The sequence below is a fragment of the Perna viridis genome, chromosome 4 (assembly GCF_037379345.1).
Source record: "Perna viridis isolate PV_CMFRI_1.1 ecotype Kerala chromosome 4, ASM3737934v1, whole genome shotgun sequence".
Lineage (NCBI taxonomy): Eukaryota > Metazoa > Mollusca > Bivalvia > Mytilida > Mytilidae > Perna > Perna viridis.
Window position 1 is genome coordinate 10271065 of NC_142448.1, and position 20957 is coordinate 10292021.

Consider the following 20957-nt stretch of genomic DNA (forward strand, 5'->3'; position numbering starts at 1 on the left):
TGTTCCTTGGGGTATCCTGCATAGAACCAAACTTGGGATTTTTGATCTGTCAAAAAACATGGCTGCAGTTACCAAAAATAGAACAAAGGGGTCAGACCGTTTTTCGCATATATCACCAAAACCGTTAGGTTTAGCCAATTCTGACATAGGTGAAAGTGTTCAGCATGATGAGGTCTATGAGTGGTGAAATTTTCGTTTAAATCGGTTAAGCCATGTTGGAGTAATTGTCCTTTTTTCAATGTTTTTTTGTGCTATTTTTAATGCTATTTCTTTCAAAAATCTTCTCCTCTGATACTATTTGGCCAATTTGATCCAAAGTTCAATGTTCTTTGGGATATCCTGCATAGAATTGATGTGGGGATTTTTGATCCATGGAAAATCATGGCCGCTATTAATAAAAATAGAACATTGGGGCCAGACAAGTTTTTCGCATATTTCTCCAAAACTGTAAGGTTTAGCCAAATTCTTTCAAATTTTGAAGTGATCCTTTTTATAAGGCCTACAAAAGTTTCACGGAATCATTGTGAGACAACTCCTTTTAAGAGTTAATGCCCTTGAAAGGTAAATATTACTTTTATTAAGTTTTCAGCCAATGTCTTGAAAACTGATAGATAAACAGAAACTTTCAGTTGCTGAAATGATCCTTATAAGTTCTACCAAAATTTTCTTCAGTCAAATTTGTTGGACAACTTGCCAAATTTATTGCCTAGAAACGCAGAATTTAACCATTTGAGCGATTCCGGCTCCTAGGAGCCTCTTGTTTAATTTTGGGTCCGATTTTGACTTTTTTTCATTGAATTCCTGATGAAATCTCTGCCTGCGTTTTTCAATAAGATTTCAGATATCTCTTACGATTTTCGATTTATACGGGATCAAAGGGGCCTTATGGTGATAACCATGATGTGTGGACCGAAAGTGGTAATTACTTGGTTAAAAAATTATGGATATCCCTGAGTTCTAAGTTCCATGTACCAAAAAGAAAGGTATTGCGTGATTATGCCCCTGACCTTAAGGACCAACGAGCACTTTATATGATTTGCTTATTTTCTTATTCTAATTGTATTTTTTTTTAATTCCTATATTTGTAGGCAGTTACAATTTTATTCATTTAATCAGAAGCCAGAAAGAATTAAAAACATTCAGAAAAGCTCCCATGATAACAAATTATATTAGCAAAAAGAAATATTTTAGAAAATAATTAACGCAATGCATATGTAATGTAACCAGGTGCGGTTGCGTCAGCGTGTATAATTAAGTGAACTCCCCTTGTATAGATATATAATATCTACTGTTTGCGATATATTATATACATTGGAAGTTTTCATGTTATCTGCACACGTTTGTCCTTTAAAGCGTAGATTGTGTATATATGTGTCGTAAGTTATCTGAAAATTCCCACTAAATCGTGTAACCATACAATGCGTAAATAGATTTAATTTTTATGTTAACCGGTCGTACGCGGAAACCTTGTATCTCTATGAGGAAATAATCCATTCAAGTTTTATCTCAACTAGGAACGTTAAAGTTATAGTAATTACCGATGATTGTCGTTTTTTCTCCTATAGATCAAGATAACTGTGACATTCAAATTTGATAAATGAGAAGATATATATTACACATACAGGCGAAAATGTAAATACAAAGTCCGCATTTGTGACAAACGTGTTAACCTTCCGTTTGCACCTTGGACGAAAGAACATAAGTCAAAGTATCCAAAACATTTTTTTTCATATACAGTTACAGTGCAATGTTTAATTTAAACAGTGTTTAAGACAGATCGCATATTTTTTATGGTTCTGAGCGCTAAAATATCAAAAACACAGCTACCCCTCAACCGCCCTGGTATTAAAATGGTTGGTTCCTTAGCATCTATTCGAAGTTAAACAATATTTAAACAACAGAATGGCACTCCTGTGGAATTGTGGTTTAACTAAAGTTATTAATGAAAATTTGGTTCATTTTCTCCGAATTTGCACAAAATGAATGCAGACGCGGATTTTCAATCAGGAGTACATGTTTCCGATTCATCATTGCATGTCCATATTGCTAATAAACGGACTCTCCTTCTCAAATAAAATCTATTGTTGCGGACCATTTGTTAATAAAATAATTTCCGTATCGATTGAATTTATGAAACTATTAACATATTGATATTTAACAGCTTTTCTTGTATATTCCGTGTTTGGTTCATCACACACCAATGAAAAAAATGTTAGTTTTACATGGGAATTCCCCGTTTGTAATATGTCCTCGGTTTGTTATGGTATCTATGTCATGATCGACTCTCAGGTATGAATCTATTTTGTTTTTATTTAAAAGACTGTTTGCAATACTGAAGCCATCTCTTGAAATAAAAATCAATATTTTCGCAAATGCACGCTTTTTTTTTAAATTAACAGTAAAACCGAAACTAAATTTGAAAGGTACAACAAAATGAATTATGTAAACAGTAGTTAACATATTTCCTGGTTTGTGTTTTCCTACACTGGATACAGGACAATAATTAACGTTGATAGCATGTTAACATTGAAAATTTTCAAAACAAGATTGGAATTTCTGAAGCTTACATAAACAGAAATTCGCAAACCTATAGACAAAAGGAAAGTAAAATGTCTTACTGATGCATTTTAAGGGTAATTGTCGCATGAGTCTGGAAATTAGCATGCCGAATTCTCAAGCGAATTTCCCACATACATTTACAATAGCTTTTTTACCGAAGTTTCTTTGACTACAGATTCGTGCAAATATAATTACATAAAGCGTGGGTCAGGAGTTTAGTTGCCGCAGTCACAAAATCTAATGACAGAAAAAAAAGTGTTTGCTACCACCCAGCCTCCCCCTTTTCCACCCACCCCATTTAAAATGACGTGGGAACTGTAGAGAAAAAGGAAAAGATAAAATATTTTATTTTATTTTGAGCAAGCACAGACACTTATAGATAACAATGGTAAATAATAAAATTGTGGGCGAATTTTAAAAAAAGTTAGTTTTAACTCTGATCATCTTTAGTAGTATCCCTTAAACTTCTGAATAGGAAGAAGAGCCGTCACGACTTTCTTGTCGGATGGTTCCTGTGTTAAAGAATATTTACTTCAATAGAATGAACTTTTCAAAAATATGTAAATGTAAAAATTTTCCTAGCCACACGACATCTGAACTATCAGTAACATTGATGTCTATCTAGTTATAATAAGAATTATTGGCGGTAACGTTATTGATGGTTTAAAAAGGAAAAAAACGTATTTATGTCTTGTCTTAATGTCCTTGGTTCCTATTTTTAAGTAACAGTTGTTTGTTGTTTTTTTTTTTTTTTTTTTTAAACAAACGAATAGATGCTACTATGCCTTATATAAGCCTTTTGAGCATCAGTCAGTGCAGCATTATACATCTTGCTTATCATATTTCGTGTTAGATTTGTGAATTTCTGTGGAGGACTTAATGGCCAAAAACATGCATGTAGGTCAATTCAACAATAGCTCAGCATCATCATGTCTTACTGCGTGTTTATCTATGATATGAATGTTTTGTGAAAATCCCCAATCTATTTATATATATATATACACTGCATTTACTTTTCCGGTTTTTAAACAAATAATTAACGCTTCCGATTTTAAGAGGCGGCATAAGATGAAACAATGTGATATTTGAGAATTTATCACACAAGTTCCTCTAATTATTTCATTTGACAGAATTAAGCTAAAGAAACTAACAGTTCATCGAAGTAAAATTTACACTGGCAAGTACCCATCTTAGACTTCTAGAAGATTTTCTATAGTTTTATTTGATTTTAGTTTAGAGTAAATCACAAAACTTTTACCATGTTATTTTTTTTTTCGAATTAATGTCTATCGTGTTTGGTGTTACCCGCATCATGACACATGTATAAGCTTTGTCAGCCTGTAAAATATACTTTATAGAAACTATAAATGGAAAACTGGAGGGAATAAGTAATTCCACAAAATCATTTCTACATATTTAATTGATTATAACCATAACGATTTAAGTTCATTAATTACATGTCATTACTGATTACCAGAACTGTTATAATTTATTTCACACATTCATTACATCTCGAACTCATTCTATATTTGGAAGGTTTTGACTGGGCTCTCGTATATTACAATCTCTGTGTATTTCTCTCATTCTATATTACCAAAGCCTTCATCCTTTTATAACCGTTGTAAAACAAAAACATTAAGTTTAAAAATCAAGGAGAGATAATGCATTTTCCAGGTTTTTTTACTGAAAGCACCAGTAGAACCTGGGAGAATAACCTGTATACAAATTTAGACGATATCGGACATTCAAATGCAACAAAAAGTATTTAGATTTATATAAAATATTTTTACTATATGGTAAAATTAAGATTATCAATATGCGAGCGTTAAATCCGGAACAGATACGGAGTATGCTATTGATAACTTTTGACAGGATTGTGGTCTTGGATTAAGACTACATCAAATTTTCAGTTTCATTCTAAATGATGCGCGAATGCTTTTTTCCCCATAAAAAAACTTACAATATTTAAGTTAGACAAAAATAACTTTTTTTTTATTTGATAAAAACGAACTCTTCACATTCTTCCACATACTGCAATACCGCAACATTTGATGAAAGACTTGAAGTATAAGCAAGGAGACCATGATTTGAACCAGGATTCCGTGGACAGGATCCGTGGACCAAGATCAGACCAAGAAAAATACAAGAAAACACACACCTAAAGAATTTATGAGCAACCCGGACGCCACTAAAATAATATCTTGAGGGAGCGGCATAAATTCATTTTTTTCACATGACCGCGTTCTGCCACCGTAATGCCGAATTCATTTTAAATGGTTTAGGCTTTAGATACTAGAAATTGAAACCGTTCATTTTTATGTGAAAACTCCTGTTTTAGTAACGATTTGCAAGGTTAGGGGAAATTCGGACTTACCGCTAATTTGTGTTGTATTAAACGATGTAAAGTAATTAATAAGTATAAGACAAATGTATTATATCTATGCAATGGATTAACAAATGACTAACTTTTTTAACGTTTTGTTTCTTTTCTCAGGTTACCAACACGTCACTATAGTCAATCGAGAGACTGTGTGTTCTCTTTCAAATTGTCAGCATTTTTAAATGCATTTTTCAGTACTTTCCTTCACTTTATAATGTATTGCTATGTTTTTTAAAATGATGTATACCTACAAGTAACCATTCACGTATAAATATAACATCTAATGTAGACTGCTTGCTGGTTTCATGTTTTTTCATGGATAGCCATGTTTGGGGAAGGGGAGGTTAAATTTTAAACTTTGAAAAAGAATTATTTAAACCACAAGATAAAGGCACAAAGACGAAGGTACATGTTATGACATATATAAAAATATAGCATTGGCAACTCAGAAGTGCACCAGTGGATAAGCGCATGGATAAGCGCTTGGAAAGCCATGCCTAGAGAAAAAGGACAAGTGAAAGAAATCTGTTCAGAGTGCATAAAGTAGAGGCAGATAGAATAAGAAACAAGTAGATCGGTATTTAGGGGCCCGATTTGTTCCCATTGTAATACCCCTTATTTGGTTAAACCTGTGTCGACCCTCTCCACATCGAACTAATGCGGTACATGTTAACCAATAAAGAGCCTTTTTACGACATCTTTTTGGGTTATTTCAAATTCCATTATTTTGTTACGGGCGCGGTGTGCATATATTTTTCAAAATTAGATCCGTACCCAAATCTATATTTATATAAGCCCTGGATAACTATACCCAAGTATACGGATGAAGCAACCTTTTAATGAAGACGAACCCATACCTTAATATATGTGTCAGAACGACAAGGGACGATTGTAACATCCAAAAGTACCCTGTGTGAAATACTTTCCTCTAGAAAAATTAACATCAAATTTAATCTGGAGATATTCTATAATAGTTAAATGTTTTCCGTGGCTATTAAATTGTTTCCATACTCAACCTTCAGGTTATTAAACGTACAAGTATCTGATATGGTTTTCTGGGATAAAAAGAGTTCGCAGTGTTAGGTGTTAACGATTCAGATAGTTTTTGATGTGATATGTTATCCAGGATGCTTTTAGATATTTATTAGTATCCAGGATGTTTGTAGGTATTAATTTTCATCCAGGATATTAAATCATTGATAAAAAATATCCATTTTATCAAAAGTATGAATTCTGTTTACTCTATATGAACTTTATTCAGGATATTATTTAATGCTGTTGTATGAAATAATATCTTGTGTACAATTATGAATTCTGTTCAATCTATGATAACTATTTTCAAGAATTTTTAATACTGTAGTATGAAATAATATCTTGTGTATAATTAGGAATACCTCTAGCTTTTTCATAACAAATTGGAGGAAAATAATTATTCAAGTAGTGGAAACAATTTAATAGAAGTGAATTTTTTTTTATAGGGGAATAATATCATCCGGACAAAAAATAATGTGAAATAATGTCCACGTGATAAGATTTCATTCGGGTAGTATTATGTCTTACACAAGCCCCTGCGTCAGAACTTAAAATTCCCTTTCTAACATGGTATCATATGGGAAAATGTCACCCATAGTGTATATTAAGCAACATTAGGTAATTTGTACCAAATATTAGTCCACTAAGGGAAAAAACACCCAAATCTGTGCCAAAAATTTCGAAAAAAATGCATATCCCCCGGATTTCAAAGTGACTTACATGGTGAAATATATTCATTTTTTATCATTTATCTGAATGTTAGCAACATGAAAGACGCTTCTGGGCACGCAGAAAAAAAAAACGGAAATTAAACCGAATCTGCTCCTTTAACTATATACTACAGAAACCCTCAAACCGGAAGTTAATAAGAATGAAAAGTATTCTTCTGTTGTCATGTTTTATTTTTCGTTTTGGTGGAAAACAGACGTCTGTAGGTAGATAACGATAATTCCTATTCCATTTCTTTGTTTAACCTATTTCATCAAAATGATACTTGTGGAATGTGACAGTTCATATAGTGAATCACAGGGGCTTGGTGAAATGTATATTATTTATAATTTAGTAACATATATGCTCGATAGACAGTGGGAACCTCAGAGTAATTTATAGCAATGTGTAAATTCATTGTATAAAACTTAAAGGTAGTGGCTGATCGTCCACACATTCGTGGATGGGAAGCTTCTAAAGGCTAATCATCCACACATCCCAGTTCAGGAAAGGTATGAATTTCTTAATCGTTAACAAATTAATGAACACCCAACATTTTATGTCTATTAATGATCAAATAGATGTTTTTATTAACGTTTTACATCATAAATGTATCAAAAATCTTTTTAAAGAGTTTACTTTGAGTCAATAACAAACAGAATCATGATGGAAACCGTTCATTTAGTTTATGTTAGTAACTTATTAGAGTGGATATTGTGAGAAATTCTTTTTAGATCTATACAAAAGTATAAAAAAATGATGCAAATACAATTTAAATCGTAACTGATGTAACAAATAACGATTAAAATTAATTCAGAATTAATACAAATTACACATTTAACAAACCTGAAAGACTATTTTAAACAAAGTTTGCACATTGAGAAAGATTGTTATGGTATTTTTTATCATTGCAGCACATTTTAAATCTTAATGCTGCTATTCCAGGCTTCATATGTGAAACATATCCACTCACACTGGTTCTTTTATGTAGAAACTAAATTTAAGAACATTCCATGCATTTTTTAACACGTTGGATATTGATATTTTCGGCCGAGATTTAATTAATTTTTTTCAAACATTTGGTAAAGACAATGCATCAACTTTGGCACCAGTCATCATAACTTCTGTGACTTTTACTGTGTCTGACCAACCAATTACCTGTCCATTTTCAAGCACAGGGGCTTGCTCAAATATGCAGTTAAACTAGTATATAACACAAACAGAAACTGTTCAGTTGATTTAATGTGAACACAGTTTGCAATGATATTAATAGTCGTACATTTGTGGATAAGTTTGACAACATTTCCGTAACGAATTGGAAATTTCCTTCATGATTCCATATGTTTTTGTTGCAAACCAGATGTGTGGACGATTAGCTTGAAGAGGCTCCCCTCTCTGGACGAGGAGCCACTGTTAAACTTAAATGTACATTGCATTTGAATAAAGCACATAATTTTGTTCCCACTATTATGCAAGCATGTTTTCCAGACAACCCAAATAGTATACCTGACTCAGGTGAAAAAAGAAACTCTCCAGCCTTAAAGAATCATCAAAAAAAGAAATCCTTTTATACAGGGACTATGCACAAACATGTTTTTTTGTACATCCCTTACATAATTCTTAATGTCTTTAATATTGAAAAAAATGCTGCTTTCTACTTCACCTCCCTTTGTAGAAACAGAAATATACATCTAGTACAGTGTAGATATAAATAATTTCAAATAAATATTCCCCCAGCATTGCCTCATGAGACTATTTTTAGCACAATTTCAACTCCAGACCAAGTTGATGTCAATTTTATGTCATTATTTCACAGTTATATTTAGTATTGGTCTCTAAGGAGTTCATTGATAGCATGAATTACATTTTCAAGATAGTTAATATTGCTGACATGCAATAAGTTAATATTTCTGACATGCAACTACAAAGTATAGTGAGACCGAAGTATCAACTAAATTACCTACATTTGGTTTACAATAGAATTTGATGTACAAAAATGAATGCTTAATCATTTTTTATGCCCTTTTGATACAAAGAGAAGTAAAGGAATTTTCCCAGCAGAAATTTTTACAAGCAAATTTATAGACCTTTAACCACGGACCATAGAAATACCCAAGAAGACCCCAGAATACCTCAAAATGTACATTTGAACTTCCAAATTGATTGAAACATGTTTTATTTAATGAAATATAATGTTTTTATTCAGTTTCTTTCTGGATTTTTTTTCTCAACAAAACACCCAGAATTTATCTATGTGATCTGTTAGGCAATACTAATTACCGGGTATGCATGATAATCAATTGGTTTTCTTTCATGTATATTGACTTAGATCATGGTGCTGTATCTATAAATTGAAGTATTCAAGAAAATGTTTACAATTTGAAAAAAAAATAAGTTTGGCACTGGCCACATGCTGCATTATCCTTTGATGTCATGGTCAGGTTTACAATGTTCAGTCAAGCAAATCCATACTTGTGGCGATAATTAATATTATGGCGGTAATTTCCGTGACAGGTTTTATTATTATTTATAATTGAAAACTTATTGTTCGAAAATATTTGTTTATTCAACAATTTATGGCTAGTTTTTGTAATACAGAGCTAAGGTATTCTCAGTGTAGAATAAAAGCTCTACTGAAAATCAAACATAGATCAAATATTCAGTAAAGTTTACTCTAACATTAAAAAAAATATGAACATGTATACTATAAATAAGATATACCAAATATAATTTATATAATACATAATATAAGTACAACGGTTAAAATAACTTTTATTATGTAAATCTATACAAACTGAAAATTAGTAAGAATACAGGCGTGGATCCGTTAATGTGAATGCACAAGTGCTGGATGCATTTACCCCATATTGACAATCCATCTGTCGGAACTGTTTAACTGTTTTAATATAAATTTTTTTTTAATTTCCATTAAAAAATATTACGTCTCAATAGAAAATATATGTTTTCTATAATTATCATGATTGTTGTATAATGTTTTTGGGTATTCTTGGGTATTTCTATGGACTCCTTTAGTGGGAGATGGCAAAGGAAATTCCAAATATTTGTAAAATTATCAGAAGAACTGTTCCGGGTTTAGCATAGATTGGAGGGTTTTATCAAAAGCCTACCAACCGTATAGCCTGCATTTTTAATATTTCTGAGGCTTCAATGTACCCTGATGTAGTGTTTTGCTTGGACGAAAGTTTCTTAAATGTCAGTATGATGAATTTTTAGAAAAATTTCTATACATTTTAGAGCGAGCTTTGCTCGCTGATGTTGTGATTTATCATTTAAACTCTCTGAATGTAGAAAGTAATTGTAGAATGGTATTATTTTTTCCCCGTAGGCAACAAAAGTGAAAAATTCGCCCCTTTAAAACAAGGTCTGTCAGTGATGAAGCTGACTGTTTATGAACAACTTGGCAGGTGTTTGTAGAACAGCAGAGGATGCTTACCCTACCAGTGCACCTAATCCATGCTTCCAGTTTTTAGTGGAGTCCGAGTTGTTCATTTTACTTTTGTTTCTTTCTATGTATTATTTTGGATAATTTATGTTTTTTGTTGTGTGTGCCTGTTTTCTATGTCTGGTCTTTTTCCCTGGATTACAGTTCTCTTGATTTCTGCTAGGATCTTGGTTTCCTTGATTACTCTTCTGGTTATATCTTCTTTTCCTAACAAAAAATGGAAGCAAATACATAGCATGATAGTTTACTTTTTACAGATGATGTTTGGGGTCAGAGTTCCCCCTTTTTCTGCTAAATATACACACATTTAAAAAAATTCATAATGCTTATCTAAAATGGTTTTAAGAAAATGCAATGCAATTTTTTAAAAGTATAGTAGTGTTAAAGTCTTAATTTGATAAAAGATTTTGGATGTCAGCATAATTTATCCAGTGTCCAGAAGTATTTACTTAAAATACTGTAAAATAAAGGGAAATATTACTATTCTACCTATACCAAGAACTCAAAAATAAGGTCATGTAATGAGTCACAGATCATTATTGAGATATTCTGTAATAAAATTGGTTTCTTTCTTACATTATTCTTTTTTTTAGCAAGCATTTTTCTACAACTACCCCCACTTACATACAATATATTTTTGACTAGGCTTTATCAATATATGATAGTTCAGGTTTATGTTGATGGAATCACCATAAGTTTCCTATCTAGATTTACTTAGATTACTGCATAAAGAATGACTTTTTGGTCCCTTTGACCCTTTGTTATTCAAAAACAGTGAGAAATATTCCAATACTGATTAAAATTTCCTGGAGGTATCTGACCAGACCAGATATAAAAAAAAAGTTGTTTTTATTTAGGGTGTGGCCCCACTTTGGCCCTTGTAGACTGAAAACATGAAATGCTATTTAAAATCTGTTAAATATTCTTTAAAATACAAAATTTTATAAGAAACAAATTTTAGAAAATTGTCAAAATTAAATGAGAAACAAACATTCAACATCAATTTTGTACACCTATTTCAACCCTTTTGGTCCCTTTTTTGTTGAATTGTAGGGGCCAGTGACTCCATTCCAAATAACAAGCTTCCTATAGCAACAAAATTTCATGATATTTGGTTCACTGCAACTAAAGTTATTGCAGGGAAACTAAGAAAAAAACAAACAACGACAACAAGTACATCATAAAATACATTTACGACTGCAATTTTCATGTGGCCATATAATAAAGGACGAGTTTCACAGTTTTCAAACTATTACTCAATTGGAGTTTCACCTATTTTCATGCAAATTTGGTGAATGGTTTCTTTTGATTAGTGATTAGCTCCCTTTATATTTTTTTTTTTTTTTATAAATTTCAGATCTTGAATAAGGAGACTTTTTTATGCAAAATTGTGGTGACTTTCTGTGTTCAGACTAGCAGATTCAATGAAATTTTGGTGAATTGTTCATTTGATGAAAGCTCCCTTTTTGATTTTTATACTATTAAATGCTTCCACTAAATGCCATTGCAGTATGAATTGTTTATATCTTCTGATCTAGGCTTTAATTTTTATTTATCTCACAGAAAAAATTCTGGAAATCATAGAAAGTACTTTGTCCTTCCATCGGTTTGTCCCTTCATGTTATCTTTTAAAAGTCTTATTGCTAGTATTTAAGTTATCTGACCGCTTTCATTCTGGTCAAAATATTTTCTTGTGTTATACTTTCAACTGCAATCAATATTGAGAGCTGTAACAAGTTTGAAAATTTTTGTTCATATATGCGCCCATTTGTTCAGGGTTTTTCCGACGCAGTGAGTATAGTTTCACATTTTTTCCTTTGAATCCTAAAGACGCTCTTCTATAGAAACGCTTGTCACCTGATCGCAATTCTGTTTCCCAATTGGCCAAATACTGATAACTTACTAGCATAAGAAAAACTCTAACTTGAAGCATTTTATTACTAAAAATTCTTAATGTTCTACCTGAATAAATACAAAATACTTTGTGTTGCAGTGTATTAATTGTACTAATTGTGTACAAGTTTAAGATGATGGGATTGCACACCATGATGACCAGAATGGGGAGTTTTAGTATGGTTACAATATTTTTGTTGTGTTTTTATTTGTGTCAAGTTAGTACCTTTGGTCTGTTTCTTTTGTAGGATGCCATAGATTGAGAAAGTAAACATGACTGAAAATGCCTGTCAAACTTCATTCCCAGATTACCAAAAACCAAATGTTGATGCTGAACTTCGCCAGCTGAAGGAAGATAACTTTATTCTTCAGGGCAAAATTCGTGGTTATATCACACTAGGTAAGAAAACTACTGAACTTTCACAAAGTAAGTCAAAGTTAAATATTTGATATACATGTAGTTCATCCTAGCTATTGAGTCAAGAAAAGGGTGATTGGCCAAGAAAAGAGGAACCACTTTTGGATGAATTTTGTAAGCTAACAAGTTCCAGTAAAAGGTCAATCAGGAAAAAATACTATTTTTTTAAGGTACAATCTGAAAAAAGATATTTCCTCATACAAGTCCTTTTTCGCTCACCTGGCCGAAGGCCATGTGAGCTATTGCCATCATTGGCATCCTTCGCCGTCGTCATTGTCGTCATCATTAACAATTTTTCAACTCTTTTTCTCTTACACCACTTGACCAATTGGAATCAAACTTGGTATGAATGTTCCTTAGGGTATCCTGCATAGAACTGATGTGGACATTTTTGATCTGTCGTAAAACATGGCCGTCGTTTCTTAAAATAGAACATAGGGGTTAGACAATAGTTTTTCACATATATCTCTAAAACCATTAGGTTTAGCCAAATTTTGACTGGGATAGAAATCATGATGAGTTCTATCTGTGGTCAAATTTTCATTTTGATGTGTTAAGCCATGTTGAAGTTATTGCCCTTTTTCGACATGCATAGAACTGATGTGGGGATTTTTGATCTGTCGAAAAACATGGCCGCCATTACTAAAAATAGAACATAGGGGTCAGGCAGTACTTTTTCGCATTTATCTCCAAAACCGTTGGGTTTAGCGAAATTCTGACATGGTAAAAGTGTACAGCATGATGAGATCTATCTGTGGTAAAATGTTCATGGTAATATGTGATGTAATTTTGGAATAATTGCCGTTTTTCCACTTTTTTTGCTATTTTTAATGTTATTTCTTTCTAAAATCTTCTCCTCTCACACCAGTTGACCAATTGGAACTAAACTTGGTATAAATGTTTTTTGGGGTATTGTGCATAGAACTGGTGTGAGGATTTTTGATCTGTTGAAAAACATGGTGGTTGTTACTAGAAATAGAACATAGGGGTCAGACAGTACTTTTCGCATTTATCTCCAAAACCATTGGGTTTAGCGAAATTCTGACATGGTAAAAGTGTTCAGCATGATGAGATCTTTCTGTGGTAAAATTTTCGTGGTAATATGTGATGTCATTTTGGAGTAATTGCCCTTTTTCAACTTTTTTTTGCTATTTTGAATGTTATTTCTTTCTAAAATCTTCTCCTCTCACACCAGTTGACCAATTGGAATTGAACTTGGTATGAATGTTCCTTGGGGTATCATGCATTGAACTGATGTTGGGATTTTTGATCCGTCGAAAAACATGGCCGCCATTACTAAAAATAGAACATAAGGGTCGGACAGTAGTTTTTCGCATATATCTCCTAAACCGTTAGGTTTAGGCAATTCTGACATGGGTTTAAAGTGCTCAGCATGATGAGATCTATCTGTGGTCAAAATGTGGTGAAAATCTGTTGACCCATGTTGGAGTTATTGCCCTTTTTGGACATTTTTTGCTGTTTTTAATGTTATTTTAAAAAATCTCCTCAGAAACTACTTTACGGAATTTAATGAAAGTCGGTATTTTTGTTTCAAAGGGTATCCTTAACAAAATGACGTTTGGATTTTTGATCTGTTATAAAGCAAGGCTGCCATTTCTAAAAATAGAACAATGGGGTCAGACAGCAGATTTTTGCATACATCTCCAAATCTTTTATGTTTAGCCAATGGCTTTCATTTGCTGAAATGATCCTTATTATAAGGCTTACAAATGTGTCCAATGAATCAAATGGAGTCAAAATTGTCTGACAACTCCTTGTTAGAGTTATTGCCCTTACAAGGCAAAAAATTAACCAGGTGGGCAATTCAGGTTCCTGGGAGCCTCTTGTTATATTTATGTTCTGTAAGTTATGCATTATGATTTATGGGGAGAAATGTAAATATTTAATGTCATTCTATAACTTGTTCTGCCTAAGTATTTTACACATGTACCTTTTTTGTGTAACAAATGATAATTAACATAATTTTATATATACATGTAAGCTATGATAGCCACTAATCATGGAAGTTGTAAGCATTGTTGTGTTAGTTATATCCCAACTCGTTCAATATAGTGAAAAATGGCAATGTCCCACAAACAGGAAGTAGATACCTACCAAAAACACTTACAAAATATGTCCCATCAAACAAAGCCACACACCAAATAGAAATCAACCCATCCCTTGCAAAGAAATTCAGGCAGAGCCTGAGAGGGACATTGTGATTTTAATATATCATCAATTTGGTTCAGAGTGAGGGTATACATATAATGTATTCCTGAAAACTGGTTTCACAATAACTTAAATCTTAGGTAATCTTCTTCGTGAAAAGAAGGAAGAATGTACAAAGCTTAAGAGAATGAATGAAGAACTAAAGAAACAGATTCCAGGTACAGGTACAGGCAATATCAGTCAACAGAACGGGATTCACTCAGTCAGCGAGTGTAGAGGTCAAGTAAGTATCTTGATACATGAGTAATCAGTGAGTACATGTATTATAACAATGGTCAGTATCACAATAGGGCTGATCAGTCATATGACTCTGGAAATCATGAGAATTTGTTCCAAACAAAATTATTACAAAATATTATGATAACTAAGCATCACATTGTGGAAGCCATTTTAATTACATATGAATACACTCAACAGTAGACTTGAAGATCTAGTAAAAATATTAATAAAATGAAATACCAGCTGTATGCCATGCACATGATTGTGAATACTCAACCAAATAACTATCTGTGGTGATGTCAAGTATTTTAAAAATTGTGATGAAAACAAACTTGTGTATGATTTTTTTTTCTTTTTTTATCGCTAATTTAGGCCTTCGCAGAGTTTTGTGAAAATTTATACATAAACAGTAGCTTTTAGTTTTACAGCACATATAAATTTTACAGTTAGTACTTCCTGAAGTGTTGTTATAAAGAATGTATCAAACACTTAAAACTGTTTGAGGAAATAGTCCACTGTTGTGGATCAAGGAGCTATTTTTAACATGGGTTTCACTGATTTTATCTTTTGTGATTTTACTTAGTAATTACTAGTTAGTTTTCTTTAGCATTAGATTTTCAATGTGTGACATGATTTTGTTGCAAGGGGTAGAAATATATGCTCCGTGAGACTTAATATATATTACCATGGATTGATATAGAAATATCCTTTAGGATATGTACATAATGGTATTAAGTTATATTATTGGTCTGGCCAACACATCATGGTTGAAAACAGTCAGGCCATATGATTGCAATGAGAGCGTGTTCTTGGTCAATATATTTATTGATGTAATCACTAACGCATGGTTACATAGTAACAATAGAATGGCCTACTTTCAAACAACAAGCTAGCGCATAATTTGGAGCATAAAATTATTTGTTGTAATATAATATTTGAACCTGTGATTTTGACTTTGTAAATCATACATGTTTGTAAGAGATAGATTATTATTATACTTTCATGTATCAAAACAATATGTTTACAAGGAAGTTAGCGATGCATTTTTGATAAGGTTTTAACCAGGTATAACCTTTCAACAACATAGAGGTATTAATATTGTTATGCTAATTAACATGTAAACATTGGTATTTCCTATAAACTATGTCATATATGACAAATATTAGTTGTAGAATCCTTTATTTTACAATGTATTGATTCTTTGGTTGTAATTTGTTTACAATTAGGAATGTTTTAATATAATTGGGACCTATGAGTTCTCAATAGAACAGAAGTGTTGTGCATGTATTGTTGTTCCATAAGAAGATAAGAAGAAGAAATGACAAATATTAAGATATAAATGAAGGTGAAACTTTGGGAAACAACTGAAGGACAACTTATGAAGAACAAATGGTACCACACAAAAGATAAAAAAAAGCACACACAAAAAAACAAAACAGCTTTTTTTTAAAACCAAGGTGTATTTAGGTAATCCGGGTGGATGAGTACACAAAGAAAAAGAACAGCACACTTTTAAAAAAATCGAGGTGTAATCAGGTGCTCCGGGTGGATGAGTACACAAAGAAAATAAAACAGCACACTTTTCTAAAAATCGAGGTGTATTCAGATGCAAGAAAATAAAACAGCTCAGTTTTCTAAAAATCGAGGTGTATTCAGATGCAAGAAAATAAAACAGCACAGTTTTCTAAAAATTGAGGTGTATTCAGGTGCTTCGGGTGGATGAATACACAAAGAAAATAAAACAGCACACTTTTCTAAAAATCGAGGTGTATTCAGGTGCAAGAAAATAGAACAGCACACTTTTTCTAAAAATCGAGGTGTATTCCAGTGCTCCGGGTGGATGAGTACAAAAGCAATTTGTACAAAAAACCAATGTGTAATCAGGTGCTCCGGAAGGACGAGTACACAAAAGAAAGAACAGCATAAACTTTTCAAAAAACCAAGGTGTATTCTGGTGCTCAGGAAGGGAAAGCATTTTTTTTCTTCTAACAAGCCTGAGTTTTTCATCATGCTTCCCATTGAAGGGCAGTTCAGTGATAAAAAGGGAAGAACATCTATGACACACAGAAATCCTTTGTCAAACAGACACTCAATATCAGATAAACATGATGACATTGATGTTATAAGGAGAAAGCAAATAATAATTGTTTTTAATGATAATAATATGACTTTTTGTAGTATTTTTAAAATATGAGAGTGAGCATAATAATTTAAATAAAGTTTTAACATTTTCTATTTAGATACACATACATGCTGCTGTGGAGTCCCTGAGCACCCTGATGAATTATTGCATAAGTGAAGTGATTCTTCATTATAGTTAAATTTATTGTTAAGTTATAGTATTTTGAATTATTTTAGCTTATAATACAGATATACAGATATACAGATAGGCAGATATTTAATTATTAGAACATTTGATGTGATATTCCATCTGAAGTCAATTATAGAAGCTTGCCATTGATTTATAAAATTGTGCATCAGTATTTTATTATACAGGTTTAATAAATACTTGTAGTATCTGCCAATATTGTCATATGATCTAAAATCGTTATGTCTGTTTTATTTTCAAAGAATCCTGGAGAAGGAAAACCATCAAGTATTATCTCTGAGAACATTGATGTGTCACTTAAAGGTAGCCATATTTCAAATGGTTACTCAGAATCAAAACACAGTGGCTACACAACTGAGGCATCAAAAACTCCATCAAACTGGACTGACCAGATGGCAGGTGTTTCATATCCCCCTAATGACTTGTTTCAAAATATAAAGACTGACAAATACCCAACTCAAGAGTCTTTAAACAGTGAATGTGACCCAAAAATGGATTTGACAAACACACACAAAGGTTTGACCACAGTGACTTCAAATGGTACTGAAAACCATAATAATTCAGAAAATAAAACTATATTGAGGTCGTCATCGACATATGTACATGTTGGATCAGACACTAGTGCTGGTAAAAGTTTAAATCTGATGGAGTTTCCATCAACCCTTACTGATGAGGTGTCAGGTAAAGGTTCTAATGTGACCAATAAGGTTGTGAGTTCTTCACAGGGATCGTCAATACAAGTTATAAAACCAAGCGTCTCCAGACAGGTACGTTAAATGAAAGAAATGTTTTGGCTTCATTGAAATGAATGTATTCATTTGAAGAAGATATATATAGTACATGTACAAAAATATACTGACAAAGTAAAAGAGATAATGAATACAGAGATTGTGTAGATTGTAAACATCTTTTGAAAGCTTATTCCTTTGTGTGTAAAGCTACAAAATTTCTGACATTTTAAAAGTCAAGTTGGGATTCTTGTATTATGATAACTGCATGTGTAATTGATTAAAAAATTCCAAAAACAAGTGGATTTATTACTAAAAATATCAATCACTCTGTAAACTGGACATTTGTTACTTACAAAACATTTGATTTATACCTGATTTTTGGATAAAAAGCTTCATATACAAAGAACTTTTAATGCCATTTTCTTTTCATTGTCAAACCCTATGAAGAGTTTTCATGCAAATTTCATCTGTAACATCTAGGGTTCACGATCAGAGTCAGCATTAAGTTTACATGTGCAGAACTTTGCTCAGCTGATGAATGGAGATTTAGGAACAGATGGTCCAACATCTAAAATGAAGAAGATGTTAGAAGATATTCTGCCTGATCTTAATAGAATAGAATTAGAAAATGAAAACCTAAAGGTAATGTTTAAGATTAAATGCATTTAATGAGTTACAATATATTACCGATACTTTATTGTTTGAAAATGTCATGTCCCATCAGTGTTACATAATATACACACAAGATTAAAATTTGAAGATTGAATATTTACAAGCGTTTGGCAAAGTATTGGTAAATTTATTAAGAGATAGCATGCAATATTGTACTTACTTGGTATCTTATTTAGATGTCTTTTAAGAGGAAAAAAGATTAAATCTATGTATGAACAACTGAAGAAATGACCTATAAGATAACATTATGATCATAAAAGTGTGTGTTCTTTGCTGTATTCTGTCTATATCTTCAGTCCATACAGATGATTATATGAAAGATATTTATTGTATTATAGGTTGAAAATAAAAGACTTGTGTAAGTAGAAATTCTACAGTAGAATCTATATAAAAAAATATTGCCGCCAATGCTCCCTAATTTAAGTCAGTAGCAGATCCAGAGATTCCCAAAAGGGAATAGCTTAAGGGAGGCTGCTCCAGTGATGTCCATTTCTTCTATATGATCAACCAAAACTTTTGACCATAAAGGTGGCTGGATCTGTTAATTGATGTCTACCATTTGTCTATTGTAAACAAGTTACTTTTAAGTCCTGGTTAATATTTGATCGACACACCCATTCTTATAAAATTTGCTTCATTTAGTTAGTAGAATAATGAATGAGATGTAAGTTGAAGAATTATTATAATTAACATATTGAGGAGGCATAGTTATTGGTTTGGCAGTAGTTTTCAAGGTATTTAGTGTTTCTTATTAACTTCAAATTCAAATCGCAACCAATATTGTTTTTTCATGGACTAGTATTATGATTTTTCATATCCATTAGTCATATGTATTTCCCATACCATTACAGTGTACAAAGAAGTTATGATGAAAAAAACTTCCAATTAAGATTCATTAGAACCTCATAGTGGTAAGAATGGACTGTCATGAATATATGCTCTTTTAACTTGATAAAATTTGACAAGATATTATTTTTGCGGTATATTTGACAAGTCATTGTCATGGAAATGATTTCAATAGTGAAACATTCTGTTTAATTTCTAGGGGAGAGAACCACCAGCTGCTGAAAAGAGTTCAGCATTTGGAATTGCAAGTAAATAATGTCTCACCTGCAGAATCAATGTCATCTCAAACACAGGTTGTAGGATGGGACTATGTAACCAAAGCTGAATGTCAGGTAAATATTACTTCCCACTAATCTATTGCTGGTCACAAAGATGAACTTATTTTGTAAGTAATAATTCACTGATTTAATGTAGGCAATATATGGAGATACAAAGGTGTCATTACCTGTGATCTACCAGTTCAAACAATATTGGATACGACATCTTGGTAGTTTTGTCCCCTATCTTCAGAAGTACTGAATACTTCATTCTTGAGATGAGTAGTAACATAACTAATACTAATAGAATATTTGCATAATTTTTGTTTGATTCCAGAAAAGCCATACGGTGTCAGAAAAGGAACAAGTACAAAGATCTGACCAAGAAACAAGAATACAGCAACTAGAAAATCAAAACCGAGAGGTGAATGTTTATAATAGTAATCATCCTAGCTTTGGAGAGATAGGTGATATCCATACCTTATGACAAACATTGGTTTAGTCAAACACACTCCTTTTGAAATTGCTGACAGATAATTTAGGAAATTCAAACATTTTCATGTTTATGTACCAGTATTTTAAGCGATCTTGTTTATTTATTGTAATAGTTCATCATATGTATTTATTTCACTAGCTTATGGCAGAAAACATGATTGATAATGATTAATTTTGTAGTCAACAAAAATCAGAAGAAAATCAGATCAAAGAGAAGAAATATGTAGAAATTTAAAAGGATGATTACATTTGAATTTAATTTCAGCTGTTACAAGCTAATTCCAGATGGGAGAAAATGTTTAAAGAGATGAGAAGTGATCAGGAGAATAGAGGTAGACAGCATCAGATTCAGCTAGAATCTTTAAGAAGTCAGTTGTCTAACAAAGATATAGAGGATGAAAAACGCAGATGTGAATATGATAGGATTTTACTAACAACCAAAAATAGATTAGAGGATGAAGAAGTAAGCTTAATTAAAATGTATACAATTATTCTTAATTTAGCCTTTTTTTTTAAACTTTAAATAACAATAATAACTGTTTTAAATTAAAAATTAAAAAAATATAATCAGTTGGTAGTTGTTAATAATCTGTATATGATCACCTGTAACAAGAATGAGAGTTGCGAAAACAGGTTCTTTACAATCTATATAACTTTTAGTCATATTGTACACACACTCTGAAAGAAAAAGCACAGTGGAAGACTTTGTGGGGTACAAATTTTTGT

The 20957-nt window shown here is 32.0% G+C and overlaps 1 protein-coding gene across 10 annotated transcripts in view; it reads left to right on the forward strand.

Moving 5' to 3' along the window:
* The first annotated feature begins 2168 nt into the window (after positions 1-2168).
* The window catches only part of LOC148618798 (uncharacterized), a 29256-nt gene continuing 10467 nt past the window's right edge, over positions 2169-20957 (forward strand). For 2 of the 10 annotated variants that reach the window (XM_088578003.1, XM_088578010.1), the window contains exons 1-9: positions 2169-2289; positions 12284-12435; positions 14763-14905; positions 17473-17997; positions 18442-18603; positions 18972-18991; positions 19679-19811; positions 20074-20160; positions 20497-20694. In XM_088578003.1, coding sequence (XP_088434129.1) covers positions 12309-12435; positions 14763-14905; positions 17473-17997; positions 18442-18603; positions 18972-18991; positions 19679-19811; positions 20074-20160; positions 20497-20694 — 1395 coding nt within the window. In that variant the 5' untranslated portion in view covers positions 2169-2289; positions 12284-12308. Of the gene's footprint in view, positions 2290-3683; positions 3737-4233; positions 4321-6774; positions 6907-7043; positions 7192-12283; positions 12436-14762; positions 14906-17472; positions 17998-18441; positions 18604-18971; positions 18992-19678; positions 19812-20073; positions 20161-20496; positions 20695-20957 lie in introns of those variants that run through there. The other 8 variants (XM_088578004.1, XM_088578011.1, XM_088578005.1 and 5 more) reach the window with 6 other exon arrangements.